Genomic DNA, 24,968 nt, shown 5'->3' on the forward strand with positions numbered 1-24,968 from the left:
TGGCAGAGGGCAAAAAAGTGGTTAATCATTTTACAAAGGATGTTCTCAGAACATGAGTTTCAGTTTTTAATAGCCAAATAGGTAATGACAGCATCTTTTGCTTTTTAATAGAACAGTGAGGATGTTAGCTGCTTAGTTTTGTGCCAGTGTTTCACAGCTGGACAAAGAACCAGACAATAAATAGAATGAAATCAACATACAGGCCACCATGCTACAAATATTCTTTTTTTTTTCCCTTGAATTTGTTTATAATCAAATCTGGACTTTTCCTAGTCAGAGGGGCAGCCCAGTTCAGCTTGGATCAGGCCCAGAGTCTACGTGGCTATGTCAAAATGACTAGCCTGATTTTCAGAGGTGTCAAACATCTGCACCCGATTGTTATACACCACAAATCCACGTTCCAAATGCGGATTTAGGGAAATAACCATATATACTTGGGTTTTTTTTTTTTTTTAAAGCCCCTTTCTGAGGAGCACGGTTAGCACGTAGCACGTCTTGGAGATAGCAAATGTTATTTTTTTGTTGCTTGAGCATTTGTATGAGAAGGTAATACATCACTGCAATCTTTGAATAAATGTGCATTCCCAGATTGATATAAAGTGCAGCTGACAAATCTGCCTTAATTCCTTGGATTGAAAGTGAACATTTTAACCGCCAGTACTTACAATGGGACATTTTGAGTAGCAGAGCTATACAACAACAATGCCTTTTTGGTTTTTGAAAAAGAAAAAGAAAAAGATAACAAGGGAGAGAGAGAGCAGGAATAACAAGCATCGTTTCTAGCACGGTGCTAAAAGGTTTAGTAGGATTCACAGCGTAGGTAAAAATGTGGTGCAGTAAAGTTCCTTACCTTCGTTCTCTACTTTGTCTGTGTTTATAGGGCTGGTAGGCGAGCTCCCAGAGGCCTTCCTCCCGCTCATACCGGAAATCATTGCCATGGACGACAATCTTCCTATTGCTCGAACAGCATGGCCTGTTTTCTAAAACGTAACACAAGGGCTTCTGGTCAGTCCAATCCAAAAGGCATGTGATTTTCCGTAACAATGGTACTACAATTACTTAGGATCTCAGCAAACCTCACTGAAATTCGTGGACAAACTACTTCATATATAGCTGTGTTGCTCTAGCAGAGACAGACCAGAGTGGTTTGAATTACCAAATTTAGTTGCAGATAGGAACTTCCCCTGATGAACTCATACCTAAATGAATGTCTCTGTTAGCTGAGGATAAAATGCACTGCATGAGGAGAGCCAGCAAAAAAGCTATGTACCATTTAAGTGGAACTTAACTCTGGCGGTAAACGGATCTCTGAACAGCTTTATGGGCTGGACTGAGTTTCATCAAGAATGAATAATCAGTTAATACGAAATGAATGAGAAAGCACCATCTGCATGATAAAAGCAAACCTCTGACAGGCTTGAGAATTAACCACCAGGGTACTAGAATACGTTCAAACTTCATTCTCTCTAGTATGGACACTTGTATCTTTGCACAGATTGCACTGGCAGCTAAGAAACACATAAAATAGAACATAAGGCAAATTATAAAGTAAATTAACCTAAATCAGTATTTCGTAGGCTTATGAAAGGGCTGGATCCAGGATATTATATATTTGCTACCCGAGCTATCAGAATGGCACAGATGGAGCTGTTACATCAGCTCCAGCTTTACGGAAAAAGAAGATACGGAGACCAAAGGTTTCAAAGAAAATTATTTAACCAGTCTGACTGAATCCCTGAGAAGCTTGACGCTCCAAGAGGACAGGAACTAACTAGCATAGAAGATTGAAACTACCACAAAATCTTCAGAGAGGCCACGTTGATAGGCATTTACCTAGCTGTTCAAGTTAGTTAAGGATGTCAAAATCCCCTGGCCTCAGCAGTGTGCAGAGGGCAGGGAGGAAAGACAGTCATACAGGGAAAAGCCCCTGAAAGAACAGGAAAATCTGTACTTGAAATTACACAGCGTTCAGTAGCCTGAAATGGAATTGTGTTATATTTACGCAGTTATACACCCTCCTACTGCTTGTCCACACCAACCAAGCCTGCTTTACTCCATTCACACACTAGCCACGTTTGAGTTTTCACTAGCAGTAGAAACCACCTGGCACGATATGTTTCCTGGAATCACAAATTTTAGAAAGAAATAAATTTATTAGGACAACTAGCCCAATCCTGTGTCCTCTCCATTACCTGCCATTTTCTTCTGGCCATATATTTCTTCATCCTCTCTTTGGAAAGTTTTTTGGCTTCCATGTTTTTGGTGTCTTTTTGCAGCCAAGGATGCTGAAGACATTGAGTACAATCTAAGCGACTCCTGTTTTTATATAAAAAGGCTAGTCAGTGTTGCCAATAACGATGGTAGAACCTAGCTGCTTTAACATTATCTCCATTTCTCTTTTTTGAGAGCGGATTTCTCTGTTTCCTAGATTTAGTAACACAGATCACATGGCACTGCCATCTTAGCCACGCGTACTCCACAAACTCACAATTTTTGTAGTTTTTTTGAGGGTAAGCTGTGCATTTTTAAGTGTTAATAAAACATTATAAAATAAAGCATGAAAAACCATATGTTTTAGTCATGACATATATTCAGCAGAGCCACAATGGCTATGATTCAGCTTCCTCGTTAAGACTGTAGAATCTTGTCTCAGATCTCCTTTCCTTTACTCATAGAAATTTTCCCTTTTCTACCGTTTAATACCTCTCTTCCCCACAACACTAAACAACATTTCACAAAACAGAAGTATCCAAATACATCTATAATCAAACTGTGCCAATTCTTCACTTTCTTCATGGTATTTGTATAAACAACCCTCTGTCCTCTGTCTTTCTGATTGTAAACTCCTTGGAAAAAGGACATTTTCTTTCCTAGGCTTGTCCAGAGTCTGCTGTAAACAGGGCTTCCAGTGCTGAATTTTTTTTTTTTTCCTTGCTGAACTGCTAGATTTACAGGAAAGCCATCTACTCAGGGGTACCGCATTTAAAGACAATATGTGGAAAGAAATCTAGCAAAATTGCAACCCATTCAGATCATAGAGCATTTCATGCAGGCATCGGTAGTTCTTATGTGTGGTCACACTACAATAAAGATAAGAGCAGCCACACAAGCCTCTGGCTGCATTTTGCCTGAGGGAAAGGAAAAGAAGAGTGAGCAGGCATTTAAATCAAAGTGCTCATTCAGGCCCTGTACCGTAACATAACTGCTAGCTGCACACAAAGAGACAGATGGACACACACAGCTCCTTATAAAGTACTGCCAGAGGTGCCTGCCTCGATGCAGAGATTCATAGTGGGAAAACAAGAATGGCAAATTCAGATAAACACAAACATAAAAACTGTAGCAAGTCCAACAGCTTTACTTCATATCTTTCTTTAGTAGGTTGCTGATAAAGTCCTTGGCATCATCAGAGATTTCATCAAAAGCCTCATCATCAAAGTCCCACGTTGCTGAGGTAACATTGGCTAGGGTTTCGTTGTCGTTGTCTCCCATGAAAGGAGAAAGTCCGCTGACCCTGGGGGTGAAACAGACGGACAAGCACAGAACAAACAGCGTCATTGTGCAGATTATCAGAGGAAGAAATGAAGATCGTGTGTGACATCTCCTATGCCTTGCAAAACTTTATGAGTGGAAGCTCCCCTATGTTTAAACAAACAAAATAAAAGACTCAAAACAATTTATAGATAGTCATAGGGGAAGGAAACTAGAATTTTGACTGCAAAGATGAGTGGAAAAGTTTTGTTCTTTCTTGCTCTTTTCCTGAGATTTTTTGAGCAGAGAACTACAACTAGGTAACAATGGAGAATTTGTACTTGCTACTAGTTTGTTAAATGACTTGTCTGGTTCTGCATCAATAGCAGCACAGTTTTCATACCAAATTCAGCAGAACAGGTTTTTTCGGTGCGTTCAGAGTGGCTTTGCTACCCTTCGTGTCAAATCAGGTTTTCTGTACATATTTCTATCTCTGCAGAGACAGGCTAGGAAGAAGGACGTATCATGAAACCATGAAATTCACAGGCCTATTCTGTAAACAAAAACAACAACATAACCCCAATCACACGACCAGATAAAACAGTGCTACATCACTGCAGGCTGTAGAGTTATGCAGATGCATCCCAAAGTGTAATGCGGTCTTCATGTTCTGAGTCGGTCATGATGACGCATGAAATGCAAATAATACACTTTTATAACGTAAGTTGAGCTTGCAAGGCTCTTTACTCAATGCAGTTGAAAAACTGCCAATGAACGGCAACCACAGAGCATCAAGATACCATTTTGCAGAGTGTCTTTCTCAAGTTTAGCTTTATCCTTTATTATGCTGTACCTAAGTGCATCCAGATATCTTTTGAACTCTGTATCTATCACCCTATCGGTAAAGACATTCAGGCAAAAGGCTGGCTTATATTTTGGAACTACAAGTTACCGCTCTTCTTTCTGACATCCAATTTACAGAGTAAACTATCCAGAATGGAATTTTACAGACTTTACTTGCTTTCTGTGTACTCCAGCCGTGTTAACCACTCTCTTAAACAGCCAGTTACATTTAAATGGCAGTATATTTCTTTAAATACAGAAAGTTAAGTGTAACTTATTAGGGTTCTGAAAATACTACAGTGAAAAATATTGCAGTGCTACTCCCTATCACAGAACAGAGTGGCAGAAGAAAAACATTGGGACCAAATAAAGTGAGATTCAAAATCTCATCCAGAATTTGTTTCTGAGGATTTTATTTCCATAAGTAAAGCAGAAATACATACTCTTTGATGCCACAGACAAAGCGAATAACAAATCTTTTACCATTTCTGGAAGGTGCCTGTACAGTACAGCAGAGTCCAGAATCTTACAGGTGCATTTCAGAAATTTGCTAGCGATGATACATGAGATGAAGATAAAAGGTTGATTTCTTTAGCGTCAGGGAGGAAGGGGAAAATCAGAACAGGACGTGTTTGCTCTCTTACTGTGAACTCTAAGGGCTACATTCAAATACAACAGTGAAGAGCGCCTGTGTAAGTGTAGAAAATGGCACAGACCCAATTATGAACTTCTTATAGGCATGAGTTACAGAAAACTGAAAGATTAACATACAAAGCAGCGCTCATGTAAAACAACACCTTACTTTACCGTAACTGGTCTCTGTCTTTTACACTTACTAGAAGCGGCGAGTTTTCTGCCCAGCAGCACTGAGAGCTGGCAGCCACTGGACAACAAGAGAGAATCTGCTCTGCAGATTTTTATGCACGCCAGCCAGCAGGCCAGGTTAAGCTGTTGCAGCAAAATCTCTGTCTTGGAATCTGCACAGCACCCCTGCGGGGCCTTAAATCTATCCTCGCTCAAATATTTATGCATAGGAATATTTATAACAACATCATATTTCTCCAAAATGCTTTAAAAGGTGAAAAAATCCAGATTGCCATTCTAAGTTTTGAGTCCCAGATATTCATTTGCAAGTTTTATCTTTTTTGACTATGTTGTAAGTAAAATAATCTCCCAACCAATTCAGCAGCTTACAAGGACTCACATTTCATACAAACTATGAGTTTGTAAAGTATTTCTTGAGTTCACTGTCAATAGAAGAGATGCGTATCTTCTCTCTCCTTCCAGTTAAACTTCTATAGGAAATACTGAGGCAGCCAGAGCAAGAACAATCCCACTTCTCTTCAACACTTGATTGAAGCGTGGCAAATGTGACCTCTGCATAGTATTACCACAAATAGTATTGTGCAGCTCTTGTGCTACATTAGAAAATAGTTTGGCCTATTTCCAGAGATTAAGGCTGCTAGGTTGACAGCTCACTGTCCACGCTAGAAAGACTGCTACAGATACAGAGACATTGCTTCATGCGGGAACACCACTGCCCATTGCTCCACAACGACATTTCAGAGGCAGTGCAGATAAAAAAAGACATCAAGCTTTCTGGGCAAAGGGATATTGCATGTCACACACAACTTTGGAAGGATGAGGGTAAAATGGAAGGCGATTAGGGAAGAAAAAAAAGTTTGGTTGTTTTGGTTTGTATTTTTTCTGAAGGACTGGGTGACAGGATTGTCTGATAAAATCTTAAATGCTGTCCTAGGATCAACCTATTCTCTGTATTTGGTATATGATTAAATTAGGACCAGTTAAACCTCCACTCACTTTGTCATTTCCAAACACCAATGTAACAATACTCATTCAAAGGTTTCAACAAGCATATTTTTAGATTTCTGAATGTGCTGTTGCAAATTTATAGAGCTAAAATAATTGTCTCCTTCTACCACAGTTTTATACCGTTCACCCATGGCTTTATTATGGAAATACTTTTAAGGAGAACTAGATCCTTGTCTATAGTCAGAAAACAAAACATCAGCAACTCATGTAGGTTATACTCGGAAGTTCTTATCTTTATCACAGATCTCACTGGCCTATGTCTTGGATGTTCTTTCCTTAATAGCCATTTAAAGTAAAAATGGCTCAGCATCTCTTTTGACAGATTATGGAAACAATTTCATTTTGGAATGCTGAAGCTCAGTGATAAAGAGGAGCCACCTCTCCAGAAAATTAATATTGAGTTTACACTATGAAGTTACTATTAGACAAGCAGCAAGTTGTTTACTGAAAACATTTTTCCAGCTACTTAACCAGGCATCTTCCTGGCATGTTAAGCACCATTTGTTTAGAAAGTCTTTCACAGTTTCCACTCCTACATAAAGAAGAAAGATAGTTCATTCTCTAGACGATGGTCAACATTTATTGTCTATTCTAACAAAGCACTGACTGCAGATTTAGAAACCTTAAGATCAGAAGGGTCCGTTGTGGTCATCAGGTCTGGCTGCCTGCATTTCACTTGGCAATCCTTGCATTAAAATCATCGCTAATCCAGGAGAGATGAATGTGCTCCATGCCTCAAAAAGTCAGACTTTAAGCATTCCTCTGCAAGCAGTGCTTGCAGCAGCAACTGGTTGGGTCTGATGACACTGAGCTCCTCCTTACAGTCTCTTGCATTGTATGAGCAGTGAAAAAAAGTGACAAATTTCACTTGGAGGAGCACCTCTGTCTGAGTCTAGTAAACCTGTGCAAGTCATGTGAAATAAGCCCATTTAGGCAGAGATGATAACGCCTGCACATCAGAGATGAGGAAGTAATTTCATTCTTTCACAAGTGAAATGAAGTAAATAGTCTCAGTCTACTTTGCTGGGGACACGTATCCACATGACAAAACAACCTCCTCCTCAGCTGAGAGCTGTCTGACTCCGGTGCCGGCAGTCTCAAGGAAGAAAGAGACCACCAGGATCTCCATGCAGGAATACAGCTCGTCACTGGAGCACGGGCTCCCTCTGCTCTCGCCCTTGTTTTACGAGCCCAGTGGATTGAGGAAGAATCACAGCTCGCCAGTGCCAGTGACCACATAATTCATTTCTTTTTGAGCAATACAGTCATGACCTTAAAGAGCTCTAACTTTCTTTACTGAAAGAGCAAGGAGTGCTCTCTCATCTTCATATTAACGAGGCTTACATTTTCAATACCACGTGGAGCCAAGTTTAAACTGGCAACCTGAGTGCCTTGCCTTACCAAAGTCCTGAGTCAGCATGCCCAAGAGATGAAGGATACTGAAAGATCTTTCAACCAGCCCAAACTGCCAAACAAGGGAGCTATAACAGCAACGGTAAACCACAACAGACAAAAAGGGAAGGGAATTTTTGAAGAATCAGGTGAGTGGTAATATTTAGGAAGGTGCGGAAGAAGAGAGGCCACAGCACAGTGAAATACAATGCACCAAAAAAGATTACCAAATATTAGAAACATAGGCTATCCACAAGGATCATCAGAAACGGACTAGAAATAGAAAAAAACAACAAACATTCAGCAACGTCCAAACGAATAAATGGGATAGAAAGAGCTGGAAAGAATTTCAGGAGGTTTAACCTTCATTAGATAAAGGTTATTGTAAACACAAAGAGACTCTGAAATAGACATAAATGGAGATGATACAAGCTGTAATTTTTGTGCCCTGTTACTTCAAAGGCAGTAGATCAACTTAAGTATGTGGGGCAATATTCTGTGATACAGAACAGGACAGAGAGCAAGATAAAAGTGGAAGATAAAAACCCTGAGGTGACGAATACAAAGAATGAAATTTAAAGAAAAAAGACTGATCAAAAGACAGGATTGGATGAGTTATCCAAAAAGCTTAGAAGGATATAACAAGTGTAGCTTAGAAATGCAGATAGTGTACCCAGGAGCTGCTGGATGGAATTAAGTCAGTCATGCGGTAAGGAAGACAGATGCAACATCCCAACACAGAGCGCAGCATCTGTACTTTTGCCTGCATGGCAGAAAGCTGAGAGAGGGATTTTGCTGCAGCGTTTTGGAGGAGTGAGGTCACCCTGTTTCCTACTTGAGATTACATCCCACCCATTCATTCTTCTGCAAGGATACTCCTCACCCTCAGAGATCGCTTTAGCAACTCTTTGTGGAACTTGGTTTGTATTTGGTATTGCATAGGACATAATGGAGGCACCGTCTCTGTCTGGGTAGGTTACAAGTCTCTCAACTCTCTTAAATCCTACCACGAAAGAGGTATTATGTCAAGTCACGCAAACGCATGGCCCTCCCGCTTCGGTTACGGCATGTGATGGGCACAGCCACTTTGTGTCATGAAGTGCCTGTAGCAGCCTGTCCCTAGCTGTGGTGCCGCTGCACCGCTCTCCTCTCCTCCGCGACCCCGCTCATCAAGTCGGGGGAGAGGAGAGGCAGACGCTAAGACACCAGCCCACTGATGGGATGTGAAACACAGGAAGTTCCATCTGAACATGAGGAAAAACTTCTTTCCTGGGAGGGCGACTGAGCACCGGAACAGGTTGCCCAGAAAGGTTGTGGAGTCTCCTTTCCTGGAGATATTCAAAACCTGCCTGGACGCGATCCTGGGCAATGTGCTCTAGAGGACCCCGCTTGAGCAGGGGGGTTGGACTAGATGACCTCCAGAGGTCCCTTCCAACCTCAACCATTCCATGATTCTGTGAAGCAGACGCCAAATGAGTGCCTCATGCTCGGTGCATGAGATTTAACAGTTCTGAGTTTATCATCAAAGCAGGAAAGCAGTTATAACTAAAGAGAGAGGCAGTGCTCAATTACTTTTACTTGCGTTCTGTAATGACAACGTGATGGGCTGTTTCAGATCACGGCTCCTATTTGTAAGACTGGAAAAATAGCTGGGCTTTACGGAAGTGAAGACAGAGTGGGAACCTGACACTCCGGGTGGGGGGAGGAGAGGGGAAGCTCACAGGTCTCCCCTAACTTCTATTATTTTATACTTCTGACAAGAAAGACAGACACTGATTGTTGCTATAAATGGCAACAGTTATGCATCACAAAGGCCAAGATTTTCACTGTGTTTGGGTAATATCTGTTTCCCCTCATGAGGTTTTAAATGAGCTTAAAGACTCCTCAGCAAGTGAGTCGTTTCGTAATATATTTCACAAGGCATATCAGCTGATCTGAATTAAGTGTAACACCACCCCAATCCCATCAGCTGAATATTGCAGCATCCAAATATTTTAAACTTCAAAACCTTGCTTCTAGTTGCACAGAGAAACCATGAGGAAACAGCTCTGCCATCGCCTGCAGACTGATCTTTGGCAAGTCATTTCACCTTTTGTCCATGCTTCTCCCGCTCCCTTTGCCTTGCCTACTTACATGGTGATGGTGTTATCCTGCGTACACCGTAACGGAGCAGCAACCCTGGCTGCATGCCTTAGGAACCCATGCAAACTACTGACACTGATTTTTGCCCTTCACGCAAGAAATAATAGCCTGCTCATACGGCAAACACACAGAAACTCATGAAATACTTTGATGACAAATGACAGTAAAAGACGTTAAAACTCCTCAAATGTGCAAATTACACTGGGGGGGTGGGGTTAACATTTTGTTCCTCACCGTGTAAAAGGCCTCTAGGGGGCAATGCTGCATTGATTTAACTAGTGATTTTCCATTAGCAGTGCAGGCAGTTTGATTTGGGATCTCCCTTAACACTCTTTAAATGCTTTATAGCTCAGGAGGCCTCAGTAGCTAAAAAAGTAAATGAATTCGTCTCCTGAGCACTGCTTGTGTGGTCTAAATTATTTGAACTACAGAATGGCCTAAACGAGCTTTCAAGATCTAGAAAAAAAATGTTGGAAGTGAATGGAAAATAAAGGTCCTGTAAATAAACTGGCAGAACAAAGTGACCTTGAAGAGTCTAGCACACTTCACATATGAAAATAGAGTGAAACAGAAGATAACAGAAATATTCAGATTTTCAGAGTCTTTGCTGGGAGTAAGAGAGTTGATGTAGTAGCTCTTGCACAGGACGAGAGAAAATGAGGTTGCTTAGTTTGGATATTAGAAGAATAAGAGAACAACTACAGGCTGACACAGTAAGGGGAATCACAGAAAGACGTGAGTAAAAATTGGGCAAACAAATGTGCCTTGCTAGGTGTGAAGGAAGAGGGTTTCCAAGGAGGAGGGGGTTCTTTTAAAACCCAAAGCGTTGGTAAAAGTCTTTTAGAAGAACGTGTGAAAAGGAGATCTGCCATTTACTCATGACAGAAACTAGAGTGAGGGAAAAAGAACCATGTTCCAAACTGAGTCTCTCTTTTTGTATGTTTATATTGCAACAAATTTGTAAAGCCACAGTTGGAAGAAGATCTCTTGTTGTTCTAGGCATGGGAGCTGGGAGATCCTATTCCCATATGCCTTTCTGTAGATCCACTGAAGTTCATGAGCATGTTTGATCAAATCACATACAGAGGTGTGTAACCAGGAGCTGCAGCCAACCATGCTCTAAAATATTTACATCAGGTTGGTCCATGTTGCTTATAAAAGGTGTTTATCTAGTGGCATGTACTTAGTAATAAATTTAATTGCACTGTGAATGGATATGGTAATGCTGTGATATCTTCTTTTCTGCAGGGGATATTATCCGGATAAGAAAATTCCAAAACTTCACAAAGATTTTCTCTCTTGAGAATAAGAAAGGGGAAGATTTAGTGCACACCCAAATATTTCTCTTAAACAGCTGGGAAGGAAAAATAGTTGAAAGTTAATAATAAAATACTGTCACATTGTCTTTTTAAATTAGTTGAAGTTTTGCTGGTCTATGATGTAAGATGTATAGCATCAAATGGTTGAATCTCCAAAGCTGCCAGTTCTGCAGTTTATCAATTAGATGCTTCAGAGAACAGTTTTCTTCAGCTGCAGCCAAACAGATTAATTTTTATTAATCATCCTGAAGTTTCTAATTACAATAGAAAAGACCCGAAAGTTGTAGAACGCCCAGAAGTTGATGGAACTTTCATGTGTTCAGGAACTGTCAGGATTAGAGTCAAGACTAACAAAGGTACTTACAAGATGTAGCAGATAACGCCTATACTCCACATATCTGTTTCATATCCAATAGGTTCATAGTTTATAACTTCTGGAGCCACAAACTCAGGTGTCCCAAAGAGAACTTTCAGAGAACCTGCATTTTCTGTAAAGAATGAAAGAGAAAACCATTACCTGCTGCATACAGATTTTTAAAAGCAGTTAATCTCCAGTAAGAGCAAAACCATTTTTGCACTCATATTTGTGATGTAATTAAAGATCCTTATCAGAAAGATAAACAACATCTGAACTGCTAATCTCTCAGCTGATATATGAATAGCATCCTCAAGGACACAGCACTGTACAAGGCACATAGTAAGAAGGTTCCTATTCCAAGGAGCTGCAACAAGACCAGGTCTTGTTGCAAGGAAGAGGATAGCTTTTAATATTTGAATTCAGATTTGAATGTCCTGAAGTGCAGGAGTGTTTGAGCCTTCATCACTTTAGCAGCTGCGCAAGAGGATTTCAGGATTCCAGGGCTAGGAAGGAGTTGAAGGAATTTTTTTTTTTAATCAAAAAATAATTTTCTATCAAAGTGCAGGGAGGGGTCTGCACTTAATGGCAAAGTGATATCACTGCGTATAGTGCTACCTTGTCAGTAAGCCTGGGTTTAAGCCTGCTCTCAAAACCAGGCTTGCCTACAAGCATATGATCGGTGGCTCTGCAGCTCTAGAGCAGTGAAGAAAGGGAGACCATGAATCCTTAGTCATCAACTGCCAGTCCAAACTCTTACTCTGCTGGTTGGTAGCGCAAGCGTCCCACATTTGGCTCTTCTTAAGCACAATGTGGGTGCTTTTAACCTGAGCTACAGCCAAGCTACTGCTAGCAATATATACTGAAAGAATGAGCTCGTGGGACATGTGAATAGTCTCTTCACCTTTCATGTACCGACCCACCAGTATTGTTCTACTGGAAAACGCTACAGTACAGCAGTGAGGAAGGTAGATTAACAAACTAAACAGAACCTACTATTGACACTTATTGCTACCAGCGTGTAACTATCAGTGATACATCCAACTTTTGGTGATAGTGTGAAACACAGTGCAAGTCATTCAGATAGGAATTATTAGGCAAATCTCAATGGGCTCATTTTCACTGATGCTCGTTCCAAATGGACTGGGAAGAAAAGAATATATAAGGTCAAGAAGGTCAACTACAAGCAGTAAGAAACAAGAATAGATTAGGAATTGAAAAAAAACAAATTTTAATAAAAATTTGTATTACAGGAATATAAAAATGTCAGGAGATACATCATTTCTGACTTGAAGCAGGTTTGGATTTAGGTCGAGAAACTCTCCGTCCAGTCTGTACATCTGCCTGAACAGTCAGTATTTGCATTAAGCCAGATCCATTGCATTATGTTTACTCTTGTGCAACTGCAGCATTCAGATTAGGCACAGAAGGACATAGTAAGAAACCATCCCTGCCCCAAAAGAAATTACCATTTAACAAAACAGATATGAATGGGAAGAAAAAACAATGTTAACAGTCCAATCCTGCTCCTGTTAAGGTAACCACACGTGCAGAGATTTGCAGCCCTATAACCAACACAAAAGCTTAACAATTAAACTGCAGATCAAATAATTTTTTTGAGAAGACTACAATAAAAGTTACTTGGCCAGAACACTGAATCACTAGAGAATACTTTAATTTACCAGAACTTCCCATTACCACATTTTGCAATATAAACACTGCTCCAAATACTGACTATGCACCTACAGTTACCTCCATTGAAAGCTGTTATTTCATAAAATTTAATTGTAGAGCTAAGACAGTAGTCTTTTGAGGTATTCATATCCCCAATTTACCCAATGAAAACTGAAGGACACATGGGATTAATAACTTGTTTAAGGATTGAAAGCATGATGGAGGCAACTTCTAGGCACTACCACAAGGAATTCACTCACAGTTGTGCCAGTTTCCCATCTTAAGTGCTGTGAAACCCTTTTTGCTCTGCCCTACGTGGGGATAGTAAATTAATTCAGGAAATCGCATCTTCACATGTTCTCCCTCCTTTCAGAGACTCCACCATGCAGAGAGTGCCCCTTTCTAGGGAGGGAAACAGAGGCGAGCACCTGGGAGTGGCCCCAGGAAATCACCTACTTCCTAGGCAGGTTCACCAACATCGAGATCCCTCCTGACAGCTGTCTGAGTGGGCTTGAAAAATCTCATTCAAAAGATATTCCATAACATCCCTACATTCATGTAATCAGAGTTTTCTTACCCCAAAAGTTAGGAAGCTTTTCTTAATATCCAGCCTAAACTGACTTAGCTAAAAACAAGGCCAATGTCGTCTCCCCAGTGGCAATGAGGAGTGACACCCTTCCTTTTCTAAGCACAAGCAGGAAGACTTGAGAACCCATCTTCTCAGCTGTCTTCTTTCGAAGCTCAACATCTACACTTTTTTAAAACTGTCCTTATGAGAAATTACTTAAATTTGTCACGAAAGAGCTATTTTCTAAGCTTCATCATAATCTTCTGAATCTGAGGCTCAGATTTTCACATCCAATTTTGGAGGCTTTTCTGTGCACTGTGTAAACTAGCATGAACCACTGTGTATGCCAAAGGCTGGGGTATGAAATGTGCTACCCACAGGTCACAGAAATGTTTTTTAAAAACATAGCATTTGAGAGCAAGCATACAGCGTGAAAGAACTGATACAGCATTTTCCGTGTATAAAAGAAAAAAGAAAAGAATTAGACTTTTTCTACTGAACAGTATGTCAAATCTTTGCCCAGATGTTTACAAGCTTGGTACACAAGTAGGATCTGTGTTTGGATACCACTTAGTTCACAAAGAAGGCTGACAAGCTAGCTGGAAGCTGTTGCTGTCACTGTGTATAATCAACTGATTAAAAAAAAAAATCTTTACAGTACTCAAAAATCATTCCCTTTTCTCCTCAAGAAGTTTATCTTAAACAATTTTCTACATGTGTTCCTCAGCACACCAAAAAAGGTCAGGAAAATATCCCCACTGCAGCTTTGGTATTTCCTGACAAAATAACAGAACTAATTAACCGCAGAAAATGACTGCAGAAGGAGCTGATCTTAATTTCTTTAAAACTGATCAAAACACTAATATCTAGATGCATTCAGCTTGCAGTTGTTGCAAAGCAATTACTAAAAATCTTAGCAGCTGAAGTGCAGAATCAGTCACTGTTCCCTTTAGCGGTCATGGTTGGCTATGGTCTGCTGAATCAGGGTCAGGTCCATCGTATGAGGGCTCCTAATCCCCCATCTATCGAAGCCAAAGGGAATGCGATGGTCAATTATAAAGTCACAAGGCATCGACAGCGGAGGCCCACGCTCTCATTGTGTCACCTATGGCAAGTGGCAAGATGAGAGCACTTAGTAAAAATTGTTTTTGACAATTTAGCAATTTTTATAAGGCAATGAGACAGTAAAAATTGTTTTCTGATTTTGGAACATATCTCCGCCATCTGTTAGGAACATCTTAGTGAGTAACACAGCGCTTTTGCTTTTTGTGCATAAAAAAGGAAGGCACTTTCTCTTCCTAGGGAAGTGCCACACTCTGAGTTGTCCAGAACGCCAGGCTGTCGTTAGAGACTAGTTTCTTTTCAGATGTGAAAAAACCCAGCAAAAACCCATAGCGTAACTTAGCAAGAATTAGCGCTGTATTAAGCCAAATAAGTGTACAGCACTGTAAAATCAAAATCAGCTTCAGTGCCCATAGCTCTCAGCCTTCCACAAAAGAGAAGTTGTGTAGAGAGATTTAGTAGATATGACATGCCTGCAGCAGCTCACAAGCTACTGTCAGCAGTGCAAAATACACAGTGACACCACAACATGAGCAGAAAAATGGAAAACCTAATCGATACAAATGGGCTATTGAAAATAGGAGCTTGCTTTTGTTAAATGTGGTTTAACTCTGATTTGAAGGTATGAAAGTAGCTGAAGAAATTTCTGTAAAAAGGCCATTCTGTGGTTCCGTGTATATTATAACTTGTTGATAAAATCTGCTCACTTCAGCAGCAAACGTAGGGATTTCCAGGCTGGCAGCTGGAATATGACAGGATGGATTCTTTCACACATCTCTGATAACAAAAACTTCACAATTGGAACTTAGTTAACAGTTCTGCTATTTCCTCAGCAAGAACAAAATCCACCTTATACTCCCAGAAAGTATTGGCTACACACATAACAGCAGCAAAATCTTTTTAAATGAATGAAATAACATATATTTCACTGAATTCACAGTGCCCATGTGACCAAGATTCATGTAATGCCCCTTTGGAGTGGAACTTCCCCTCAAAATCTGAAAAGTAGACTTTTTTCCTCCTATTCACTCAACATACCATTTTTGGTTTGTTTTAATAAAATCATGTTCTTGGGTATGCAGTGGTCTGTTACTAATGTGTCAAAAGAACAAGGAGGAGCAGCATGTAGGCACGTAACAAAAACCAGAAGGTTGTAATTCCAGGCTTTACTGTTATACATAACAGAGAGTAGCAATTCATATGAGTTGTCCCACTCAAGGTAATGGGAGAAGAGCCACAGATAACAGCTCTCCCAGTATAGCAGGTTCCTAAACTATTTAATCTACTTTTAATTCTTGGAATGATTTTTCTTCCTTGTGCAAGCATAATATAAAAAAAGATCAGTATATGATGTTGGTATTGTTATTTACTGTTACATGTTAATATTAACACTAACAAACACAACCGGGAGGCAGCTTTTCAGAGCAGAGTTAATACTGAGCATTATGAAGAAGAGAAGTCCTGCAAGGTCTTCTGCTTTTGAATGGCACTGCATGTTGGAAAACTTAGTCTACAATGAATTACAGAAAGCAGCTGAGAACAGCTTAAGAGGAGGAGGAGCTTGTCAAAGGGAAGAGGTTTTTTTCAGTCCCACTGCATTACTTGCAAGTAGTGCTATTTTAGCAATCATTCTGAGCATGATGAAAACAGAGCTCTCTATAAAGTACATCCTGTGGTTAACATATACAATAATATGCTGCTGTTTAGGATGGGAAGTGATGAAACCAAAGGGGAAGTGTAAATTGAACATAACTATCCATCTTTGAAAGTCTTCTAGAACATCACCTGCCCTCCCAAAAGTTTCAATGATTTTTAATAAATTTGAAGATCAATGTTTTGGGTTATTTCTTACGGTTAGAGCGTTAAGGTCCGGAGATTACCTGCATCAAACATAAATATTTATTAACATGGCTACTACTGTGTATTTTACCTTGTAATCTACAAGGATAGCCTATCCATAGAAACCACTAGCTATTTTGTATACATTTAATTGCAAACTCCTCGTGGAGATGAGGTATACTGCACTCTCTTTGGAAGGTCTGGTTCTTCCCTCTTCTGTTGTTTTAAACCTAAACCCAGAACTATTTATATGAAACATGTCTGTTTAGTCTTTATATATCAGAGAATGTAATGCTATGATTTACTGCTTCTCCTGCCCTTTTCCCCATGACATACTGAAGTAGGCAGAAAAGTCATTACCTAATCTTCTTGCAAGTCCAAAGTCAATGAGTTTGATACTTGTACCGGTCTTGTTGACGCACATAATATTTTCTGGTTTCAAATCCAAATGGACAATACCCTGCTTATGGATGTACTCAACTCCTTCTGAAATCTGCCTCATATATTTAATGCACTCTCTCTCTGTCAGTTCAAAGTCTTCATCAATGATTCGTTCAAAGAGTTCTCCTCCAGAAACACTAGGACAGACAGAAAAAAAAGAGGACTTCTGTAGCATTTTCATTTTGGGAGTAATCAAGCTATTTCCTTTATACAAATACAGATAGTTCAAACTTGCAATAGCAATTCCGGACACAATCTCTGTGTTGTAACAGCATTTTCCATAGACACAAGGATCACTCTGCTAGGAAAAATCACCTCTTGTTGTGTATGGTATGAATCAATAGATCTTTTCCCTACTGAAAGATTTCCCCAGGACAGGACCGTGAAACACTCAGCTAACATCCCAGACAGCGGGGATGCAGCTGGATTTACAGCCTGCCTTTAGCATTTTGCCACCTGCTAAAGCTGAGAGAGGAGAGGCTGAGATTGATGGAGAACGGCTAGCGAAGGAAGAATTCAAATGACACAGTTAATGCAAAGCTCAAAGGATAAATTACTGACCCAAGTGAGCTCAGTGGGGATTGCCCACTTAGCTTTAACAGGATAAGAATTTAACGCACAACTTTTCTGGTGATGGTATTTTTAACTGAACCATCATCACACTGCTTGTAGGTCAATTCCAATTTTATGCTTATTTAAGATGTGAAATAATTGCTCTTTCCAGGGTAGAATCTCCTGGATCAAAATCCTTCCAGAGCTAAAGTGATCTAGATTTTTAATCTAGCTATAATAAAACAAAATGCAAACTGTGCTTGGTCTTTTTCTGAGTTCTGAGTGATCACTTAACTGGTTCATCTCTCCAAAGATGGTAAATACTTTTCTGCATGCAGCGGGTGAATGACCTATACATAAGGGAGCAAATGGTGAAAAGCAGCTTTGCTTTTAGAAATCTGTTCTTAAATGAACCGCTACGTGCTCTTTATGTGCCCTAATATTTGGAAGCATTCCTGCTGATTGCCAAAGGTAATTGCACATTTCACTTACAGAAAGAAAACATGCAACTGAAAAATGGCTTTGCAGTGTTTGCAAGTGGTCAGATACACGGTTATATTCCTCATGTATTAAACTGAAATTGAAACATCTGGCGTTCTGGATGCATTCGTTGCTTTGACTATATGGTTTCGAAAATAAATAATTAGAAATGTTGCTGCAGTTTCCTATTAACAAGGAACCAATAAGAATAGCATAGGCTTGACAAACTCAGAGGTTACACTTGATTATAACATCTTTGTGACATAAAAACAATATTAGGGCTATAGCTGTTGGATAAACAGCTCTGAAAATTCTGATATCGAGTATTTTGTCACTTCAGTAAGATGCCAGTATGGAGGTGTTTATGAAAACATCTGTACGCAGAACGTTTGCAGCTGGAGCATGCAAAAATCTCTGATCTAATACTAAAGCGTACAGGTTGCTTTTTGGCTATTTAACCCAGATAATGACGACTCATTTTTAATCCCAAAGTGTGTGTGTGTTTTTTGTTTTGTAAGATCTCTAAATTTTCAGAAATCAGACCATTGTCTCCAGCACAGCTTTTTGGTATATACTTGGATAATGTATCTACATGTAGTTTTTACCTAAGACTGGTAGGCATTCTGGTAACATCATTAGATTAAATTGTAAATGTGTTTATAGAATGCATTTTTTGCATTTATATCCTGAGCCAAATTGGGTTTCATTTTTCCCAGGTCAGGGTGCTGAATTGAACCAATGCTCTTTAGGTACCGCACACACACAGGAGGGAATAGGCTTTCTTCACACAATCACAACTACATCAGAATCTAAATGCCTGATTGGGTCAATGGGATTTCTCTCTGGATTCTTCTCTTTTCAGTCTCCTTGGGATGAGGAGGCTTTAAGACACTTCCAACGTTGAATGCCATTCACAAATGCTAATATATATTAGATTTCTGTTGCCACTGAGATATCTGTTGTGGAACTGGTGCATTGCTGTAATTGAAAAGGAAATTACTGAGTTTTGTTCCTGACTTCCAGCAAATGGCAAATGAGAGAGTTTTTGAGGAAGGACATGTCAAATTATTCGAATCGCTATAGTGTTTGATTTAAAATGAATGATCAAAAACTCTAATAAATACCACTTCTCTAAGAAAAATCTATTATAAGTATGATATCAAACCATGTAAAATAGTGGCATGGAATAAATACCAAAATGGGAAAGGAATTACTGGGCAAAGTTCAAAAGGATATAAGAAAGATGTAGGAATAAAATTACAATGAAAAATTCAGGGTAATTATCAGGAAGGAAAATCCAAAAGGGCTCCTCAGCAACAGCTCCAATCTGGGTGCAGAGGGAGCTGCTAAACTCCAGTAACTGCTAAAATCTGGTGTAAAAGTAGACTGATGGCAGGTAAGCTTGACTCATTTGAAGTCCATATTTACAATCTGACAGGAATAAGGAAGAAAAGCTTGGGTACTAAGAATCTGGAAAACGTGTCTTACAGCTTCGTTGGTGTGCAAGGAAATATTAGCTTAATACCTAAAACAGAAATTGATTGCTCAGTGGCTCTCTAACGATCCAAGCGTGGTTGCCACACTGGGACTATGGTAGCTCGGTGACAGCAGGGCTGTGATGGTGCAGAGGTGACCAGGTCATCTGACATTAATGTGTCCCGCCAGCGCCTCAGTGCCCAAACCCACTCCAGCGTAGGGACAACCTGCTACCTCCTGTCTGCGTGCTCCTTGAAGATGCCCTCCTCCTACGGCTCTCCACACTATGGAAATTTCAGTATGTGGGTTCCAAAGCCAGAAACTGTGGCCACCCCAACCTAAAATCACATCTTAATTAGACTGGGTAACAGAACTATTTTAAATTTGATTGCATTTTTATATATATTTTTAAAGTAAAAAGCCTTTGCTGGCAGTGGGAAATTAATGGAGTGTAAAGCCATATGCTATTCAAAACTCTTTATACATTTCCTTGTTTTCCATTAGGTCTGCCAACTCCTAATTCCAAGCTAAGTAGGGTTCCCTTCCTTTACCGTCATCAACTTGCTCAACTTCTAAATCTAAATATAAAAGCACCATCTTGCACATAAGTGCCGAGATTGCATAACGAGGATTCAGTCTCTGAAACGTACCCATGCAATAGCAGCTTTCGCCTAGTCTAGACAAGTGGCAAGCAAGCAGAGCAGAGCCTCTTTTCTTTCTAACGACCTCTATCTTGTTTTACACTTCCAGCCAGCAAAAAAGCTGCTTCTCCTTCTTGCAGCAGACAGTGCATGAAGTAGATGTGGCAGGAGCACAGTGACTGGTGTAACTTTTTGGGAAAGACATCGCATAGATGAGGATTTAATTTTCTTTCCAGCTGTAGCTGCCACAAGTACGGGATTTACACTAAGCAGGTGCGTTACGGATGATGCAGGCGTCATTTTGGTCATGCACACTCATTGCTTTTGAAGTTTGACCATTGCTTTCCGACCCACACCGTGCAGATTCTTTTCTTAAAATGAATACCGGTGCACGAACGTGTTCTGAACCTCCTCTTTTCCGAAAGTTAAAAAATACCTACTGTCTACAAATACAAACATACCTCAGCCACAGCCCTGTGAGATGTTTTACAGTACTGCTCTTGTGGTGCTTTTCTGCCATTTTCCACAATGGTGTGGAGCAAATACCACAAAGCTAACAGTTTTTGGGAGGATGAAGATAATTTTGCCGCATAAGTTAGCAACACCTAAGACAGCAATATAGGCTGTCTTCAGATTCAGCGTTGCTTAATTGCTCTTGGGATGAAGAATGCAATGGCTTTCAGATGAAGGAGGAAATATTCCCTTTTACAACTGCTGCACCTGAAACCTCACGGGGAATGGTGGGTGTTAACATAAGGGGCAGATTAAGTCATGTTTAATTAGTTTTTTTGGAAACAGCTGGTACACCAATCTTTCTACATCTTTAGAACATTCTCTGTGTTCCTCTATGGAGATTTCTAGACAGCACTCCCTTATTATAAATAAATGTTTTGCAGTCAGAGTATTTATGTTATCTCGAAAGAAAAACTCATCAGACTAATCCCTTAAGGTCTCTTAAAATATAAAAGCTAGATACTGCACTTGAGGAAAATTAAACTGCTCCCAAGGCCTCTTGGGCACTCTACATTTGCCTGGGTGAATTTTTCATGGAAAATCAACTATTTTGTTAGAGTGTAGTTTGAGATTTGCATTCTTAAGCTTATCTTTCTCTTCTGTAATCAGTTCTACACCAACATTCAATTCTCTGTGAAAGACAGTTGACCAATGTTTTAAGTGAAATATGATACAAGCATCTTCAATACATTTTTAGAAATGCCTAACAATTAAATTATCTCGTCCTCAAACAATTTTTGGTTCTAAGACCAAGCCCAAATTGTGGCTAACTTTGTTTCTTTCCCCTTCCCAGTTTAGCATTAGAAGCAAGCTGCAGAAAAACACCACACATATTCAATCAAAAAGGAAACAAACTAGACAGTAACCAATTTAATGCTTCTTCCCTGATTTTAAAGAGACATACCACAGATTCACTTATGCAGTTTAAAGACCTTGTGTAAATAGCTGGAAAAACTTACTAGGTGCGAAACATCATCCAGGCCCTGCAAACTCTGAAGCTTTTGACACTCACCCGTGTCTAGGTAAGCTGCTATTTTTGTATACACAAAATTTTCAACCTTATTAGCTTTGCTAGTGTGATCTGCTTTATACTTACATTTCCAAGACCATAACAATGTTGGCTTTTTCTTCAAAGGCATCTACACATTGGACAAGTTTTGGATGATGTAGACAATTCATGATGCTGATTTCTTCCCTTATGTTTTCTTTTTCCTTAGCGGAATATGCTTTGAAAAATTTTCCTGCCCAAACTTTTCCAGTCTTCTTTTCAACAAGCCTAAAGACTTGTCCAAATTTCCCCCTGAAAATATATAACTATTTCCATAACATGTTTTTGCAATGTATGCACCATGCATAGCAACGTTTTACTAAATATTCCAGTGCAACCGCTCCAGTCCAAAATAAAAATGTCATCATATCAAGTACTGATTTTGTGCAGAGCAACCTGCAAGAACTTTTTAATGAATAACATCTCTAGAGAGATCCCCAGAAAGCAAATGTTGCTGTAAATCTATCAAAATCAACAGAACTGTGCTGAGCCGCAGCAGTGGAAGAGCTGCCCCAGAATTTCCACCCAGAAATTCTGGGGCAGCTTAGGCTGGTACACGGCAAAGATACAGTAGAAACACAGCACTGTATTTGCACGCTGATATTACAAGCTGAAAAACTCATACATGTTAAGTTCAGACATCCACACATATACACTATTAATACCACACCGCAGCCCAAAGACTCCCAGATCATCCCTCTAGTTTCTAATAACCAGTATTCCTATTAGCATCTTCATACAACAGTGTTAAAAAAAAAAAGACTCCTGCAGGATCTCACTTCATACAACTCAAGTTTTTCTGCATTCTGCAAGCTTTTCTGTTGGCCCTACCCCTCTGAAGGGGAACCAGACAGGAAACACCTTATGTATAAGATGTAGGTGAAATCAGAATCCTAATGCTAGGAAGCTTCAGCTTCAGAGCTGTTAATTCAATTTGCTGTACCCACACCACTCCACCTCTGCGACACATTCATCAGGTAGAAGGACACAAAGTGGCAGATTTGTTACGAGAAGCACACAGAGTCCCCTGGCCTTCAGCACCACCAGGAGCACAAATTGCTCAAAGATTATCCCTGGCATGCAATTCACACAACCATGAGCTTGAGTACTGGGAAGCACAGCCAGGTTAATCACTGACCTTCCCTGAGCAATACTATTAATGCTCTTGGGATTATAACCACTGTCAACACAGATTCTAGCTTGTGGGCAGGGTAATCTTGTTATCACTAATGGATATAATGGAAATGCAAGTGCACAGCGTGTTCTTCTTTTCTTCAGCTAGCTTTTAGAGCACAGAACAACGAACAAATCCTCTAGCTTTATTTATATGTGGGCTCCCCTTTCCTTGCCAAAAATGCACGTAATGCCTATTTAAAAATATCAATTAATAGGAATAAAGGATCTTTACAGATTGGAGGCCAACATACATTAGAACCTATTTTTACTAAAACAGAGGAGACCAGGGGAAATGCTAGGAGTGCAAGACACCATTGAGGAATGAATACACCTGATCTTTTTAATCAACTGCTAGCCTCAAAAACACTGTGTCTTCAAAAGCACAGTACTGTACTTACGATCCCAGTCTTTCTTCAATATTGTAGACGTCTGAAACTTTTTGTTCAGTGTTGATAGTAACCGTCCGATATTCAATCTCTGTCTCTTTCCCTTCTATAAATAAGGATTAAGAGCTATGATTAAAACCTCCATACAGCATGAATTAAGGAGGCAGCTTTGCATTTGTCCTGACTAAAATATGAACTGCTTACCATCATCGGATAGCTCCACTTCATCTTTAAGCTCTATGAAGAAAAAAAAAGGCATGATTAATTCATTATATAGGATACGGTACTTACATAGAAATGTCAAATTATTCACAGGAGTATGGGCAACTGGTAGATCCTACTGGCTAAGCAGAAAAAAGCAGTCAGGGAGTTTGTACATTAATTTCATAATCCAAATCTGTTCACCACTTCCATATTTCTATTAACTACATATTCAAAGCCTGGTCACCACTTCTTAATAAATCAAGTTCAGGCGTTTTGCAGTGCTCAGCTATTTTACCTCTCTATTAGAAACATAGGCATACTGAATCAGTTCAAAATCATCTAATAAATTGCTTTCAGAATGCCTTAATGAAATGGAAAATAAATTTAAAATATTACAATCAGTAACTACATTACTGGTACAATGACAAATCCTTTTCTGGCTTTTTAATACATTTTTGGGACTGAAAAACAAAACTAAAGCTAACTCGTACATGACAAGAGGCCTTGCAAATCATCTAGACAAATTTCTGAGACTCAGGAAGGCTGGGAAATTTGGAAACCATACATTTGCCAGAGCGTGGCTGAAGTCTGGAATCACTGAGGTCCAACTGCAGCCTCAGTTCTGCAGGTGTACTCAAAGGCAGGCAGAGGGGTTAGCAAGCCTAGTAACACAAGGGAGAGTGAAAGTTGAGTGTCTTGCTAAAAATTTTCAAGTGCAAGAAATGTCAGTGACACTGGTTTGTGTGTTGCTCCCTGTGTGGCCAGCAGGTATGGGGGAAAGGGACTGTAGCCACAGTGCTGTTTATACTACTCATACTGCTTGGACTTGTTGCTAAGACCAGTGGCTATGTCCAGGAATTCGAGAAACTGCAAAGGTGGTTTCAGTGATCTGAACAACTCTCCCTTCAACTGCTGAAGCTGCACTTTGCCACTGTGGAGTGCAATCCCAGCCAAGTCATTTATCCCCACTGTGCCAAGAGATTTATCTTATGATACATTAATGCGGCACTCCGGACACTGTTAGGTAGGTGCTTTACATGCACCTACTCAGTTACATGTGGCAGCTGACAAAAAATAGCAGAAAGGAAGGGTGAAAGGGGAGCAGACAGCTAGTCTGACATGCAGGCATTTTGATTTAACGGACCAGCTTCATCCCTCACCTTCTTCTACCACCCAACACACAATGTTGCATCTGTATTCTGGCAGCAAACCCAGTGAAGTAGATACAATGGGTTACTAAAGCCCATCTCTCTCTCTCTGCTGGGTTGGAAACCCTCGCACGCCCCAGCACAGACTAGCTGGTTTGCCGTCAGCTAATATACTAGAATAGCAGGGAGGGAAGGGGGGCCTCCCCGCTCCATGGTAGCTGTCCTCACATCTTCCTCATCTAGAAACCACACTTGCACACAGCACATCACATTTTCCTCCCCTTTTAAGGGCTGCATGAGTGAGCTGATCCCAGCCACGCTGCCAAGTAGTTATGCCTGCCAAACGGCTATTAGACAAAGAAGTCGGTTCCCCATTCTGCAGCGGCACGATACTCAAGACATGAG

At 40.1% G+C, this 24,968-nt stretch overlaps 1 protein-coding gene across 12 annotated transcripts in view; it reads right to left on the minus strand.

Moving 5' to 3' along the window:
• The window catches only part of MYLK (myosin light chain kinase), a 226,987-nt gene that overhangs the window by 3,057 nt on the left and 198,962 nt on the right, over positions 1 to 24,968 (minus strand). For all 12 annotated transcript variants that reach the window (XM_068949081.1, XM_068949083.1, XM_068949087.1 and 9 more), the window contains 8 exons: positions 23,416 to 23,448; positions 23,224 to 23,317; positions 21,698 to 21,901; positions 16,859 to 17,076; positions 11,365 to 11,488; positions 3,362 to 3,514; positions 2,193 to 2,316; positions 851 to 980 (listed from right to left, as the gene is read on the minus strand). In XM_068949081.1, the coding sequence (XP_068805182.1) occupies positions 851 to 980; positions 2,193 to 2,316; positions 3,362 to 3,514; positions 11,365 to 11,488; positions 16,859 to 17,076; positions 21,698 to 21,901; positions 23,224 to 23,317; positions 23,416 to 23,448 (1,080 nt within the window). The remainder of the gene's footprint in view (positions 1 to 850; positions 981 to 2,192; positions 2,317 to 3,361; positions 3,515 to 11,364; positions 11,489 to 16,858; positions 17,077 to 21,697; positions 21,902 to 23,223; positions 23,318 to 23,415; positions 23,449 to 24,968) is intronic.

Source organism: Struthio camelus, chromosome 6 (genome assembly GCF_040807025.1).
Source record: "Struthio camelus isolate bStrCam1 chromosome 6, bStrCam1.hap1, whole genome shotgun sequence".
Taxonomy (NCBI): Eukaryota; Metazoa; Chordata; class Aves; order Struthioniformes; family Struthionidae; genus Struthio; species Struthio camelus.